The sequence below is a fragment of the Juglans microcarpa x Juglans regia genome, chromosome 6S (assembly GCF_004785595.1).
Source record: "Juglans microcarpa x Juglans regia isolate MS1-56 chromosome 6S, Jm3101_v1.0, whole genome shotgun sequence".
Classification (NCBI taxonomy): domain Eukaryota; kingdom Viridiplantae; phylum Streptophyta; class Magnoliopsida; order Fagales; family Juglandaceae; genus Juglans; species Juglans microcarpa x Juglans regia.
Window position 1 is genome coordinate 8,241,028 of NC_054605.1, and position 15,952 is coordinate 8,256,979.

The 15,952-nt window shown below is 34.2% G+C and overlaps 2 protein-coding genes across 4 annotated transcripts; one reads left to right on the forward strand and one right to left on the reverse strand.

Annotated features, from left to right (window-relative positions):
* The first annotated feature begins 2,702 nt into the window (after nucleotides 1–2,702).
* On the forward strand, nucleotides 2,703–8,985 carry LOC121236812 (ABC transporter A family member 2-like). 2 transcript variants are annotated; one of them, XM_041133279.1, is made up of 16 exons: nucleotides 2,707–3,159; nucleotides 3,803–4,034; nucleotides 4,111–4,280; nucleotides 4,398–4,583; nucleotides 4,692–4,787; nucleotides 4,871–5,071; nucleotides 5,246–5,405; nucleotides 5,494–5,720; nucleotides 6,250–6,367; nucleotides 6,464–6,540; nucleotides 6,704–6,793; nucleotides 6,982–7,125; nucleotides 7,213–7,533; nucleotides 7,620–7,700; nucleotides 8,257–8,436; nucleotides 8,554–8,985. In XM_041133279.1, exons 1-16 carry the CDS (start codon nucleotides 2,791–2,793, stop codon nucleotides 8,809–8,811), a joined length of 2,910 nt encoding a protein of 969 aa, XP_040989213.1. In that variant the 5' UTR covers nucleotides 2,707–2,790; the 3' UTR covers nucleotides 8,812–8,985. The 2 variants fall into 2 exon arrangements, with proteins under 2 accessions (XP_040989212.1, XP_040989213.1); XM_041133278.1 differs by having other exon boundaries at nucleotides 2,703–3,159; nucleotides 6,982–7,533.
* An 814-nt stretch (nucleotides 8,986–9,799) lies between these two features.
* Nucleotides 9,800–13,386, reverse strand: LOC121236814. 2 transcript variants are annotated; one of them, XM_041133281.1, is made up of 6 exons: nucleotides 13,218–13,386; nucleotides 13,001–13,106; nucleotides 12,276–12,633; nucleotides 10,722–11,199; nucleotides 10,573–10,628; nucleotides 9,800–10,122 (listed from the first exon to the last, which is right to left on the reverse strand). In XM_041133281.1, the coding sequence occupies exons 1-6, from the start codon at nucleotides 13,258–13,260 to the stop codon at nucleotides 10,075–10,077; spliced, it is 1,089 nt and encodes a 362-aa protein (XP_040989215.1). In that variant the 5' UTR covers nucleotides 13,261–13,386; the 3' UTR covers nucleotides 9,800–10,074. The 2 variants fall into 2 exon arrangements, with proteins under 2 accessions (XP_040989215.1, XP_040989214.1); XM_041133280.1 differs by having other exon boundaries at nucleotides 13,001–13,109.
* Nucleotides 13,387–15,952: the final 2,566 nt, after the last annotated feature.

A 15,952-nucleotide genomic window follows, 5' to 3' on the forward strand; every position in this document is an offset into this window, starting at 1 on the left:
ACTTCATATTAAATGCATGACAGTTTTATAAAATTAAATCTCATTTTTAATAGAGTGATATGTTGGCATTGATTGATTGTTTAATGAGTTATAGATAATTGATGTATCGTTAAAAAGACGATTATAAATGTTTTTATATATTAATTATAAACTACAAGGTAATATTTCCTTATGATCTTTCAAAATCATGAGTTTTGATTTTCATTTTCTTAGCCAAAAATGTAGGTCTCATTTAGTTGATGAGATGAGATGAAATGATATGTGAATAGTAGTGAAATGATTTATAAATAATAATAAAATTATTTGAGTTGACATGTTTTATGAGATTTTGAAAAGGAGTGAGAAGAAGTTGAATAAAAATATTATAAAGTTATAATATTGTTATAATATAATTTTTTTGAGATTTGAAAAAATTGAATTGTTTTTTTTTTTTTAAATTTGGGAAAGTTGCAATAATTAAGTAATGATTAGATGTAAAAATTTGAAATTGAAAAGTGTTTGTGTTTATAGTATTTAGATATTAATATAAGATGAGATGAAATAAGATATATTTTTGCCATCCAAGCCAAATTTGTTAGATGAGTTATAGGTGTATCGTTAAAAGGACGATTAGAAATGTTTTTATTATAGAGTAATTCTACATGCAATCGTAAAGTGCGTAAATGCCGGTAATCACTTTGAAAAAGAGTGGGGTTCATTATTAAAAATTTTATTTTTTTATGTGGGTCTCATATTTTATTCATTTTTTTTCAAAACGATTACGCGGCGGTTGAACAATTCACGGTTGTAAATATATTTTCTTTTTATTATAATAATTAGAAACTAAAGGTAGTATTTCTTTATCATCTTTCCAAAATCACGAGTTTTCATTTTCATTTTCTTAGGCAAAATTGTATTAGTGTCGACCCATTATAACTCTACCATGGCTATTTAATTTGTTAATAATACTGCGTATTAACTTTTAGAGATAATATCAAATCAAATTCATTATTATCTAAATCAAGAGTTTTTAATTTTCATAATTTTAAAAGATTTTATCTTATCAGGTGATTTGATTTTTATAATGATCATGATATTTATCTTGGCTCATTTTTATATATTTTCCTTATAAATAAAGATCTATTTGGATATTTAAAATATTTTACTATATATGTGAATATTAACAAAATAGTTTGAATTAAAATACTTTATTAGATTTTGATAAAGAAGAGAGAAAAAAATTATTTGAATATAATTATTATTTTAAAAACTGAAAAATTAGTATTATTTTTTGTGTTTTGTTTAAGAATTTTAAAAAATTATAATGATAAGATAATAATTAAATAAAAAAATTGAAGACTTAAAATTTAAAAATATTTTATATTTAAATAATATTTGAGAAGAAAATATATAAAAGTACACGAGAATACTTGTGTTTTCAAATGGAATATTAAAGTCTTAAGCGTTTGAAATGAAAAATAAATAAATAAAATCCCGGAGACTTTCTTTCACGCGGCTTAATACATCCACCCAACCTGCGTACGTCAACTTTGAGCAATTTCAAATGGGTAATAAAAATAAATGAATAATAAAGTCGGGGGTGAAGTAGAGTGGGGCAGCGGATTGCCTGTTCTCCAAGTAACAATAAAATTGATGGTGACAACGGATCTTTGACTAAGCCACGTCCAAGTCACTGTCACTACAATCTATATGACCAATTTGCCCTTCTCCCTCTCCAACCAAATTTACTAGAGTACCCTTTCACTGATGAAAGTATAGTTGGTGCCAAAAACAACTATTGTTTTTTTTGTTGAATTTGATCATAAAATATTTCATTTTACATTATCTTGCAGAGAGGGAAGGGACGGAGATTAGATTTCACACTAATTTAATTTGGAGAGAGTGCTTACTGCTTAGTCAAATGCTCAATAAATATTATATCACTGTGTAATCTCCTTCGCTTTATATTTATTTTGTTTATTTTTAAAAATGAGATGAAATAAGATAAGATGAGTTAAGATTAAAGTTAAAAAATTAAATAAAATATTATTATAATATATTTTAATGTTATTTTTATTTTGAAATTTAAAAAAATTGAATTTTTATTTCATTTTGTGTAAAAATTTTAAAAAAGTTATAATAATGAGATGAGAGATTTTTAAAATTTTAAATTTTAATCTTGAAAACAATCCAACCCTAAAATTTAGACAAATTCAATTCAGAAGATTATAGTTTTTTTTTATTAATTGATTTCTTTTAAGATTATATAATAATAGATGATATCATGATACATTTGGACAAAATCCCTTTCCTAATACAAAATGAAAGTCTCTGAAAGCTTTTGCATTTTCCATCTATCAATTTAAGTGATAAATTTAATTTTTTCTTTTTGACATCTAAAATTAGACAAATTGTATGAGAAATATTTTAATTATAAAAAAATTATATAAAAATAAATCTATAAACTGACGTGATTTTATATAGTGCATCATATTATAAAATTACTTTTATTATAAAATAAATTTAATAAATTACGTAAAATCACATCAATTTATAAATTTATTTTTATATAATTTCTCTGCGTTTACAGTCGTATTGCATACGACGACACCAGCTTTCAGACAAGAATTGTATACCAGTGGCATGTATTGTAATTATATTTAAGACCAAGCCTAGTAATATTTCCAACTTCCCACCTTCCATAACGCACAAAACTGCATTTCGAATGTTTTGGTTCCGACATATATAAATCGAAGTCCTTTTCTTTTCTTCTTCACTGCAAACACGGGAAGAAAGAGCACTCTAAAAGCCATGAACTTACGGCGCGGTTTTCCGTTGCTGTTTCAGCAATACACCGCGCTTCTGAAGAAGAACCTCCTGCTCTCATGGCGGAACAAGAGGGCGACCTTTCTTCAACTCTTTTCCTCCTTCTTCTTCGTCTTTCTCATCTTCTGCATCCAGGAGGCCATCCAGGCTCGCTACTCCACCTCCACCTCCTACAAGAGTGTCCCCGATCCCAAACCCCTGTTCTCGCCTCCGATTCCGCCCTGCGAGGACAAGTTCTATACCAGGCTCCCTTGCTTTGACTTTCTGTGGAGCGGAAACGAGACCGCCGCGGCTCGGACCATTGTGGATGGGATCATGGCGAATAACCCTGGGAGGCCGATTCCTTCGACTAAGGTAGGTGTCTTTTTCGCTTCTGGGAGAACAAAATGGAAAATGGATACTCGAAGAGAATTACGTATTCCAGAGTCTTAATATTGAGGTCCTTTGGACTTCATTTACATCTATTCGCTGTTTGGACGCAAAGAAAGCGAGCGAAAAATGGAAATAGGGTGCTCTGTTTGTTTCTTTTTCATACTTGGTGAATATGAAAATTTTTATTTGTTTTCTTCTCTCTATTGAATTCAACGCAAATAAGAAATTTCGCATTGACAAGCCAGTTTGCCTGGTCCATAAAAAGAAAATTGGAAATGAAAGAATTTCAAGCCAGTTGACCAGCTAGTTTCAAATAGATACTTCCAAAATTATGGAGATTTTTATCTTTGTTTGGTTGCTGAGAATCTATAACTACAAGAAAGGACAAACCAAACGAAAAGTGGAATTATTTAATTCTATCCTTTTGCTTCAGTTGGATTGGAAATTTGAGTTCTAGTTTGAAAATCTTGGAATTCTTCTCTATGTCTGCTCCTGAATGTAATAGATTGAAATCTTGATGTTGGGTTTGTTGAGGAGGTCGACGAAAAAGGAAATATGATGGACGATTCAGACCGTGGAAGATCTTAATTAAATCCATTCTAAATGGTGTCCTTTGTTAATACAGGTTCAATCATTTCGAACAACAAATGAAGTAGACGCATGGCTTTTTAATAATCCTATGAGGTGCCCAGGAGCTTTGCATTTTGTGCAAAGAAATGCTACAGTAATTAGCTACGGCATACAGACTAATTCAACTCCAGCTGCATTGCGAGGGAATTATGAAGATCCCACATTTAAATTTCAAATACCACTTCAAATTGCGGCAGAGCGTGAGATTGCAAGATTGCTGATTGGAGGTATTAAATTCTGGTCCCGGTCTGGAATTCTCTGGTCACAGGATTTAATACTGTTAAATCTTCTCTGCATTTTCAGATCCAAAGTTAAGCTGGGTTGTCGGGTTCAAGGAATTCGCGCACCCTGCAGTGGAAATTTTTTCTGCAGTGGCTACAGTAGGACCAACCTTTTTCCTTGCAGCCGCCATGTTCGCTTTTGTTTTTAATATCAGTTCTTTGATCACAGAGAAAGAGCTTAAACTTCGGCAGGTATTGACATTCTGTGGTCTGAGACTCTGAACTCAAAATAGGATTATCGTTTCCTTCTCTTTTCACTTTGCAGAATTATTCAATTTTTCATTTTTTTCTTTATTTTTATACCCACAGGCAATGAGTATGATGGGTCTTTATGATTCTGCTTACTGGCTCTCGTGGCTCACGTGGGAGGGAATTCTTACGCTTCTCTCCTCAGTATTCTTAGTTCTCTTTGGGATGCTCTTTCAGTTTGATTTTTTCTTGAACAACAGTTTTGAAGTAGTGTTACTTGTGTTCTTTCTTTTCCAACTTAATATGGTAAAGAGCAAGTCCCATCTGTCACTGTTTTATTTTTTGCTTATTAATTGTGATTTGGTTTTTAATTAAGAGTAAACCTTGATACGTTTTTCCAACTTTTGATGCTAGATTGGCTTTGCCTTCATGTTGTCAGCCTTCATTAGCAAATCCTCTTCATCCACAACAGTGGGTTTCTCCGTATTTATTGTTGGCTTCATGACTCAGGCAAGATTCCGTTGCCAAATCTCTGTGATAGGAGCTAATTAACCGTTCACTTGTATAATTTGTTTCCACTTGTGTCATTGCAGCTTGTTACAGTATTTGGATTTCCATACAGTGACAGCTTCTCTACCACCTTAAGAGCTATCTGGTCGTTATTCCCACCTAATCTTCTTGCTGCGGCTCTAAATCTGCTTGCTGAAGCAACTTCAACCCCTCAAGATATTGGGATTACTTGGAGTAGACGTGCCAAGTGTGCACCAAACGATACAGAATGTGTAATAACGATTGTACGTGAAAACCTCAAGCTCCCAATTGTGACAATTAATACATCACTCTATACATTCTAGTGGGAAAAAGCACATTCCGTTCTTTATATTGCACGTTCATTTTTGTCACTCTACTTTAATCTACGCTGGATCATTTCCATCACAGTTATTTTGTATCTCTCGTTCTCATGACAGGATGATATTTACAAATGGCTGGTTGCTACATTCTTACTATGGTTTGCATTGGCCATCTACTTCGATAACATAATCCCAAATGCATCTGGTGTGAGAAAATCTGTGTTTTACTTTCTAAACCCTGGGTATTGGACAGGGAGAGGTGGAAGCAAAGTGAGAGGTAATTCAGTTTGCTCTCCACTCTGTGTTCACGGGTTCTCCTCATTGCCTATAATTATGACTGATGCTTTTTCCCCCTCCCATCATAGAGGGTGGGATTTGTAGTTGCATAGGTTCAGTTCCACAGCAGGAGCATATTACTCCAGATGACGGAGATGTCCTTGAAGAGGAAAACAGAGTAAAACATCAAACACAGGAAGGTGTGGTTGATCCAGATGTTGCTGTTCAGATCCGTGGTCTTGTAAAGTCATATCCTGGGACTAGGCAGTTTGGTTGTTGTAAATGTCAGAAGACTCCATCATACCATGCTGTTAGGGTAAGGACCCTTTCCAACTTTAGTTCTGGCCAAGTTGAGGGTTAAAAGTAAGCTTTTTGTTAATGCATACACAATTGTGTAGCTGTTATGAGTTATGAGCATTTTGTTTGTATCTTTGCCTAAATGTAAGAAGACTAGCGCAAGAACCTCTTTCCAACTTTTTTTCCGGTCGAGTTGAGGCAATGAATGAAAGCTCTTTGTTCATGTGGTGATTATGTGTAGCATTCATACCTAGATTATTACAATCAATCACTATGCTTGATTGTTGGCCAATGGAGTTTCGTGGCAGAATCTACTGAGTGGTGTCTCCTGCCAACCATCACGCTGGTTGTTATACATTGGTGTGTTCAGAGCCTTTATCCTCATCTAGACTGATGCTCCTTTGTATCACTATCATTAAATTTTGTTTGACCAATTTCTTGGTTGCCATCAACCATCATTATAAAGCATGAGATGACAATCATGATTCTATTTATGGTTCATATATATGTTTTGGTAGATTTGACACTGATTTGCGACTTGCCTTCAGGGCTTATGGGTGAACTTTGCAAAGAATCAGTTATTTTGTCTTCTTGGACCTAATGGGGCAGGGAAAACTACAACAATTAACTGTTTAACTGGCATTACGCCAGTGACAGGAGGAGATGGTGACTCTCTCTCTCTCTCTCTCTCTGTGTGTGTGTGTTTATTTTATGGAATTACTGTCAAGAAGGATATATCATCTGTATCTGCCTTGTTAACAGCATTGATATATGGAAGTTCAGTCCGAAGCTCAGTTGGCATGTCAGACATTCGAAGAATTATAGGTGTTTGTCCCCAGGTAATCTCTAATTCTGTGGGTGTGGCTATGTGCATCCCTAAAGGTGTGATGTTTGCTGGATTGTTTCAGCAACATGTAGCATAATTCTTTTTATTGGCTATAGCAATGACTCAGAAGAGAAGTTGTATGCTAACCTTTTCTTGAATTTTGTATATTTTTATAGTTTGATATCCTTTGGGATGCATTGTCTGGCCAAGAGCACCTCCACCTCTTTTCTTGTATAAAAGGCCTACCCTCAGCTTCTATAAGATCAGTAAGTATTATGCATGCAAAAGGGTGTTCCATCTGCTTTCGTCCTTGTCATTAATTAAAGATTCAAAACAAACATCACAATCCCCAACAGAGTATGCAATGGCATTCATATGTGATAATGTGAAGATGATAATCTATTGTTGATTCCCATGTCCATTCCTTAAGATAAACAATTCTGCTCAAATGCAGATTACTCAGAAGTCATTGGAAGAGGTGAGACTTACTGAGGCAGCCAAAATTAGAGCAGGGAGTTACAGTGGAGGAATGAAACGTCGCCTCAGTGTTGCAATAGCTCTCATTGGTGATCCAAAGTTAGTCATTTTGGATGAACCGGTAATACAGAAACGAATAAACATGCTCAGCTATTCATTTACACGATCTGTTTATGTGAAAAATTTCAATTTTTATCCTAATTGGCAGACAACTGGTATGGATCCAATAACAAGGAGGCATGTCTGGGACATAATAAATGAAGCAAAGAAAGGGCGTGCCATTGTCCTAACAACACATTCAATGGAAGAAGCCGACATTTTGAGTGACCGCATAGGAATCATGGCCAAGGGTAGGCTTCGCTGCATTGGAACCTCAATCAGGTTAAAGTCACGGTTTGGCACTGGCTTCATTGCTAATGTTAGCTTCTTGGGAAGAACAAATGGACAAACTACCCCGACTCATGCTCTTTCCAATGGGGCTGCAGTTTCTCCAATTCATCACGAGGCTGTGAAGGAATTCTTTAAAGATGTAAGTTAAATAAGTAAATTGATTGATCAAAACTTTTCTTTACCATGCAATAAGTTTGGTTGCTAACAAGGGGAATGTTTTGGCAGCAATTGGATGTAGTACCAAAAGAGGAGAATAAAGCCTTTTTGACTTTCGTGATTCCTCATGATAGAGAGAGGCTTTTAACGGTAAAGATTTCTTTTGTTTGTTTTTTTTTTACCTTGTATCTGGTGTTAAAGCCGTCCTTTGTAGGAACCATGTTGCATTTTTCATTAATGCAGTATCGGAAGTTTGAACCTTAAGCCATCGTATTATTAATTCTTTTTCCTAAGGCATTATTTGATGTTGGTTGTATTATTTGAAATGATACATATCACAAAGTCCAATTGGAGAAAGATTACATCAGCTTTAATTGCAGAGTGTGATATCGATTGATAAAATAATTCTGTAAAGCTCTCATTGCTAATTTTGCTGCCACAATATCTTCATCAATCTCAAAACTGACGAAGATTATGACATGGTTGGAACTGTTATAAAGTGAAATGCATAGCTCAAGCAATCCCCCATATTTTTATATTCATTGGATTACCCTCTAACATGTGACTACTTATAGCTAGAAATGATTTTGGAGATTATGAGATGATTGTACAAATCAATTTCATCTATACATATAATGTCTTTATTGCATTTTTTTTCAACTTTTGCTTATTACCTTTTTTCTTTGGTCCTGCTAATCCTGAACAGAAATTTTTCGAGGAGCTTGAAGATAGAAAAGATGAATTTGGTATATCTGACATCCAACTGGGTCTTACAACTCTGGAAGAAGTTTTCTTGAATATAGCAAGGCAGGCAGAGCTAGAGAGTGCTGCAGTTGAAGGGAGGTTGGAAACTCTGACTTTAACATCCAGAGCCGCCTCAGTTCAGGTAGGATATATTCTTTATTGTTTTATATTGTTAAAAACCAGGTTACCTCAGGAGAAACAGTTTTTTTAGGAGTGTAGAAGTGCACTGATATCTTATCCTTGTACTATGATTGCACAGATACCTGTAGGAGCCAGGTTTGTGGGGATTCCAGGAACAGAATCTGAAGAGAATCCAAGAGGAATAATGGTGGAAGTGTACTGGGAGCAAGATGATTCTGGTGCCCTCTGCATTTCTGGCCACTCAGCCGAGATTCCAGTCCCTCCTAATGTTCCAACAATGCCTTCAGCAACCACTTCTGAAAGAAATTTCTTAGGCCGGGCAGGAACAATCCTTGGAGTTGTGATCAATCCCGATCAAATTGGTATTACAAATTAATATACTTGAGCTATTGTATTTAACTATTTATAATGTTTTTGTGCATTTTTTTTTACAGTTAGTGAGCATTACCATTCAGTTAGATATATCTTGTATTTTGAATACCTTAAAAAACTCATATTACAATTTTGTAATGAAATCATCCCATATTACAATTTTATGTATTTTTTATTTATGGTCTTAATTCGGCCAAATCATCGTATTATTTTTTATTTTTTCAAACTAGAATGGCTAAGGAGCAGAAAATGTTAAGAGGGAGTGGTGCCTATGAGCTTTTTAATGCCAGCCATAATGTTGTACCTGTTAGGTATTATAACTTTTACAAATTTTTAAACAAAATATAATATACAATTCAAATTTTTCAAATTTTGAAACAAAAATATTATTTAAAAATTAGATTTTAAAAATATTTTATTTAATTTTCAACTTTCATCTCATCTTAACTCACTATTCAAATCTCTCCTAAAGCAATTTCAATATCGCTGACTTCAACACTGCTATAGCCACAAAGAGATTATACAAAAACAATTCTACAAACTGACTTGGTTTCATGTGATCCATTTTATCTATTTTACGATAAAAATAATTTTTCAATCTGACGAATCACATAAAAACACATCAGTTTGCGAGATTACTTTTGTGTAATTCATTTAGGAGTAAAATATTTCTCAACTAACAATAGAAAAATGATTTCACTTATCATAAATGGTAGAGAAAAGGCTAAGGAAATAAAGGTCACTTTTTCAAAAATTCTCACCCTAACTTGAAGATAGCTCGGCTTGTAATTTATTGTTGTATGCTAAAGAAGGAATCGTTCTCTCTCTGGTTTTAAGAAGATTTCATTGATTTTTTTCTTGGTTTTACATTATCTTGATCTGCGCTTGATTTACCGGAATCGAAAAACCATCCCAGATGATTTTTGACAATCAGAATGCATTTCACATTGTTTTAAACGAAGTATGTCAATCAGAGTTTATGGATGAACAGATTACAAAATATTAAACCAGTAGTAGATAGGTTTAATGATTCAAATACACTTTGGTTTCAGCAGTAAATGTGTAATACTAGACAGATAATCAAAGATTAAATCTCCCAATAAAACAAAAAAAAAAAAAAAAAAAAAAAAAACATCGTCCACACCAGACTGAAACACTTTCACTTTTATCACTTTTTTATACAAATGAAAAGCCCTCACTTAAAAAACATTGAAGACAAAACCCAGAGAATAAGAATGATAAATTCAGCAACTTTGTCGCAGAATGTCTAACTGACTCCGGTCAAGCTGATCTCTTCTATTGGGAGAGCATCATCCTACAACGGAAGAGGATGGGAAGAACTATTAAAAACAATCACAACAGGACCTAACAACGTGAATGAAATGCATCTCAACATATTGACCATTCACCAGTCGTAAATAGCAGTACAGACTGGAAGACATCCAAACACTCAAAACCTGGAAATCATAACTCACTCGTTTTGAAAAACAAATAAAGGTGCGGTTTGGATAATGAGATGAAATGATATGAGATAATTTTAAATGAAATTTAAAAGTTAAATAAAATATTATTAAAATATTACTTTTTAATATTATTATTGTTTCGAAATTTAAAAAATTAAATTATTTATTATATTTTGTATGAAAATTTAAAAAAATTATAACAATGAAATGAGATGAAACACTTTCACTGTTCAAATGGGGCCAAAGTTTTCAGCAATGATGAAAAAGTTCAAACTAAGAAAAAGCATGCTGAATAACAATACCATATTTTCTTTGTTCTCCTGGGGCATATTCTCAGCAGGCAAAGTGCTGACTCGAACTGTAAAAGGCAGCAAATCACAATCAGCTTGTAAGTATGTCTTCATAGAATGAAAAGAAAAGGTAAAAAAACAACACAACTATGTATGCTTACCTGCTTTAGCAGAAGATTTCTTTCCCTGCTTCATTTTGTCCTTTTCTTTATTGGATTCCAGCTTAGTTGGCTTCTCGGGTTTCTTTGGCAATTTACGATCCCCAGGCTCTGAAACAGACTTTGAGTTGGCAGAATTCTTATTCAAAGATCCCCTAGTCCCGATTATGCGACTCTTCTTCTGAATAGTATCCTGCTTGGCTGATTTGCTTACTTCCGAAGCTTGAGTAGCATCAGTGTTCAAAGACCTGGGCTTTAGTTTCCTATTTCCCGCAGTAGAAGAAGAGCTATGGACATCATCATCAGATGATCGAGTTCCCTCTTCAGGCACCTGAGAATAGGTTTCAGAGACCTGCAACTGCTCTGTGCTTTCTGAGATATTATACCTTTCAAATAATTCCTTCAGAGGCTCCCCATATTCACTGAGATTATTATATCGTTGAGCATACAACTTGAGCTCATCCCGCATTCGCTGAAGAGGCTGAGTTCAACGTTATTTGCGAGGAAAAAAAAAAAAAAACAAGAAACAGCTTAAAATCAAATCTTGCATAAACTTTAAAGAATACAAAGTGAATTAAGGTGCTGTGTTTGTCCAATATCCACCCTGAATTGGGAGAACCGATGAGTATTTCTCTCTTCAAGTGGTTGAAGGAGGTGGCTTTGGGAAAAAAGATAGAAGGTTGAAAGAATTAAAGGTCCATTTGTTATTAAAAATAATAAAATCGTTCCAAACCTATAGAATTTTAGTAAGTGCCAAATTTATGAAGGCCATTCAATGACATGACTAGACAGAAACAAAGTAGACGCTTCGAAAATTATATATGCAATAAATTGTGTCTGATGCCTCTATCCCTTTGTCTGGTTTAAGGTTCAATTTGAAAATTGAATAGAATATTGTTAGAATATTTTTTTAGAATTTGAAAAAGTTGAATTGTTTATTATATTTTGTATAGGAATTTGAAAAAATTATAATGATGAGATGAAACACTTTCACTATCCAAACGGAGCCTAAATAATTGATTGATTCCATCATCAGTTACATGACAGATTTTAGCTAACATAAGAAAATTCTTAAACGCATCATGAAATAAGCAAATACCTAAACTCCTTGGCATCCATATAAAACAACTCGGAGAATAATGTAGCATTCATTCATTTTGTTAGTACAAATGTTTGTATAGTCGATCCAGGTTTCTAAACATAAAATTAACCTGCTAACCATCACAATGTTCCAAAAAACAAAGCACTTAACATAAGAAAAACAGTAGAAGTCAGCATAGAACTCTCAGCAAAATAAGAATCATAGAAGCATCAAACAGAGATAAAACAAGCAAATTTGAAATTCCCAAGGCTGAGACAGCAATCTTTATGTTCATTTTGTCAATATTCCTCCAATCATAAGATCCTAAGAACTAAAAACTAGATGGCTACTTTGTTTCGACTAAAATGGGAGACTGATTTTTGTACGTAGATTCTGCAACAATTATACTAAAACCTGCATCTAATTGTGCAATTTCAGAAGTAAGGAAGAGTGGGAAAGTAGGCAAATTGGTATACCTCGCATCCTGCCTCCAAGGCTAGTCTAAAAAAGCCAAGTGAAATTGAGTGCTTAGCAGCAGATTCAGAGAGCTTAATCTGAGATATCCAATACGATGCTGATGACAAAACACTGAACTTCTTCCTGCTTGTTGTTCTGGAAACATTGGAAACAGGTGTATCACTTTTCCCCTGACCAGTAGCAGAACTTCTCACCCTAGCCTCTGAAATTGGAGTGATGTTTCCAGCCAGTTTTGGTGCAGGACGGACAGTCGATTTGGCAGGAATGGAGAGCCTTCTAGGTGGCTTAACAGACTTGTCCTTAGTAGAGAGATCAAGAACGCCAACACTTTTACTCACACTTGATGTAGAAATCCCTCTGAAAAATTTAAATACAAAATCAGTCCGTTTTGACTCAAAGCTTTTGGTTTAGACAGCACTTACTGCTCATAAAATTTAACAATGGCACAAAAATAAATATCGGAAAAATTAGGATGGGAAGACACTTTATGTGCTTAGTACAATGAACATAGTTTAGTGAAACACGTCATATACATCACCTAAAAAGATCTAAAATTACCCAGAGAAAGAAAAGGATCTAAAATCAAATTTGTATATTGCCTAGGAAAATTAAGAGTGCTCAGACAATCAAATCATCAAAAACCCATTACCGAGAAACATTGTGAACTACAAAAATGATACTAGGGAAAAGAGAAAGGAGTGAAGATAAAAAGAAGAAAACAAACCTCTTAGATGCAGAAGGGTTCGGCAATTCGGCTACCGGAGATGTTTCCTCCTTGGATTTATTCCCCGACCGCAGCGCGTACCGCTGCAGCTTCTGTTTTGCTGATCCTGCTGCGTTCCATGAAGAGATCCCAAACCAAACATTAGCCATAATTAAAAGAAATCTTGAAAGACAGGGACTGAAACAGAGAAAGGAATGGAAGCAAACGTAGAGGGTACCTGGGAGCGGAGTGTTGGTCTGATCATTGGATGACTCCTCCATGCCTCTGCTTCTCTCACTTTCTCTCTGAATATCTCTTGATCTAACGTTTGTGTTGGTGTGTGATCTTAATGGAACCCAATAGAGTGGAATTTATAACGTAAAACTACCTTTTTCTTTCTTTCTGTATCGGTTACCGAATTACACTTATGTATTACCCAATCAATGTCTTTAGGGCGGGAAAGTCAAGAAACCACAAGCCAACCCCAGGGTCCCACAACCTCAAAACACAAGCGAGAGAGGGAAGCATTTGAATTTGAAATGCTGCAGAGCGTTGGTTGTCTTGTTCCCTGGGGATGGAGATGGGACCCACGCGGGTCCGGTTGAAGAGGCTCCTCTGAAAAAAAAAAAAAAAAAAAAAAAAAAAAGTGTTTTGAATTTCGAAATTTCGAATCTGGCGGAGTTTGCCGTTGAGACTACCTGCCTTTACGGTGGTGGTATGTGACTATGAGTATTATAAAAAGAAAATTTTCACGCATAGTAAACATCACATATCATATATATATTTTTTAATTTATATTTTTTTTATTAAATATATGATATATGAATGATAAATAAAAGAATAAATATGATGTGTGAGATGATAAATAATAAATTTCTTTTATAATGACAAGGGAAAAAATAAGTATCCTTACATCATATACTTATTAAGAAAATATAAATAGAAAATAATATATGGTCTGTGACTTAGGAATTGAATATGATTTTTCTATAAAGAATTCAGTATGAAGTCGGCACATGTCATGTGAGCATAACTTATTAAAAGAAAATTTGAAAATAAAATAAGTTACAAAAATAAGAATTAAAAAGATAAACGTAATATAAAAAATAATAAACTAAAAATAGAAAAGTGACAAAAATTAAAAATTAAATTAAGAAACTAAAAAACATAAAAAAAAAATCTATTAAGAGAAAGAAAAAGAAAAGAGGAGGTGTGACGCCCCTAGTTCCACTTGGGATCGGATGGACATCCAAAGTGTCGGGACATGCAGTACAAGGTTACCTGCTCCCATTTATGACATATAAGATGTAATATTCCTACTATACGTATAATATTATGCAATATTCGCATCAGATAATTTTTCTTTTTAACAATACTATGCACCAAATTTGTAATATCTCAAATAGTTAAAACATAAATCATATATACTTAAAACATCTACGATTACAGCACGAGTCTCAGAAGACTGTAATCTCAAAACAACAGATATCTGGTTTCATAATTACATTGTCAAAATACATTATTGGCCTAGTTCGTTGAGTAACTCACGTAACTTGACTAACGATGTCGGAATACTATCCAAAGACCTAACTATGAAGGCTGCAAGCTCCATGTTGCGTCTATGGCTTCTAGTCAACCTCCTCCAGTCTGCTAGTGTTTGCTCCCTGCTCTGATCCTGACACATCGCCTACAATTCAAGGGGAATGGTAGTTGGGACTACCACGGTGAGATAAATCTCACTAAGTTAACAAGAAACTTCCACACAGGTTAATGATACATGCATGGCAGTAAAAACTTGAATGCATAATCAAAGTCATAAGTAAGCATAGCATAACTTGACATATAACATAACATAAATGACATAACTTGAACTAAAAATGAAACTTAGCTTAACGGGACATGGCATGTACGTGAACTTAAAACATAACATGGACTAGCAGCATAGAATGAACGTAAACTTGAAACATAGCATGAACATGAACATACATAATTTGAACATAAACTTGAACATAATATAAATCTGAACACAACATAACATAAACGTGAACTTGAAATATAACGTGAACGTGAACATAACATAACATGAATATGGACTTGAACATAACATGAACATGAACATAAAATGACATAAATATGAACTTGAAACATAACGTGAACGTGAACATGAACATGACATAACATAAACGTGAACTTAAACTTGAACATAACATGAACATGAACATAACATGACATAAACATGAACTTGAAACATATTATTATCTCATGGGGTCACCATGATTGAGTAATCTTATCTCATGAGGTTACCATGATTGCGCATTTTTATCTCATGGGGTTACCATAGTTGACATGAACTTGAAACTTGACATGAATGTAAACTTGAAAATAACATAATGTGAAACGTGACTTGAACGTAAAATACATGAATTTGAAATCTTATTCAATAGACTTAATTAATAAAAGTGACTATACGGGTGTTATATGGGTCCCTTTGAGCCGTGTGTTCCTGCCAATTACCACATTACAACAAATGTGTCTATACCATCTATGAGTGCGTTAATACGTACTCCACAATTACTGTGGCCCTATGTATTCTACGTGTCACAATTGCTGTGTCTCACGTAGTGTATGCTTCACAGTTATTGTGACCTCATATTTCATGCTTCACAGTTGTTGTGGCCCCATGAATTGTTTACTTGTTGTAGACACACGTAACATAAAGTGTGGCTCCATCAGTGTTAATGCCTGGCTCGCTCTAGTGACCAGTTAGTTAGGCCTCATTCGCAAACCTGTTGACTGTACTTCGTCAACCTAGAAAATTTCACACCTATTCAGACACTCCAGTGTGAACAAAGGAGTTCCACTAAGATATTACCTTATCCTAGCGCTTAGGATCTTGATTGACATAAATAACTTAACTGGCATACATGACATTTCATAACGTGATGTGACATGAACGTAAGACAACAAATATGA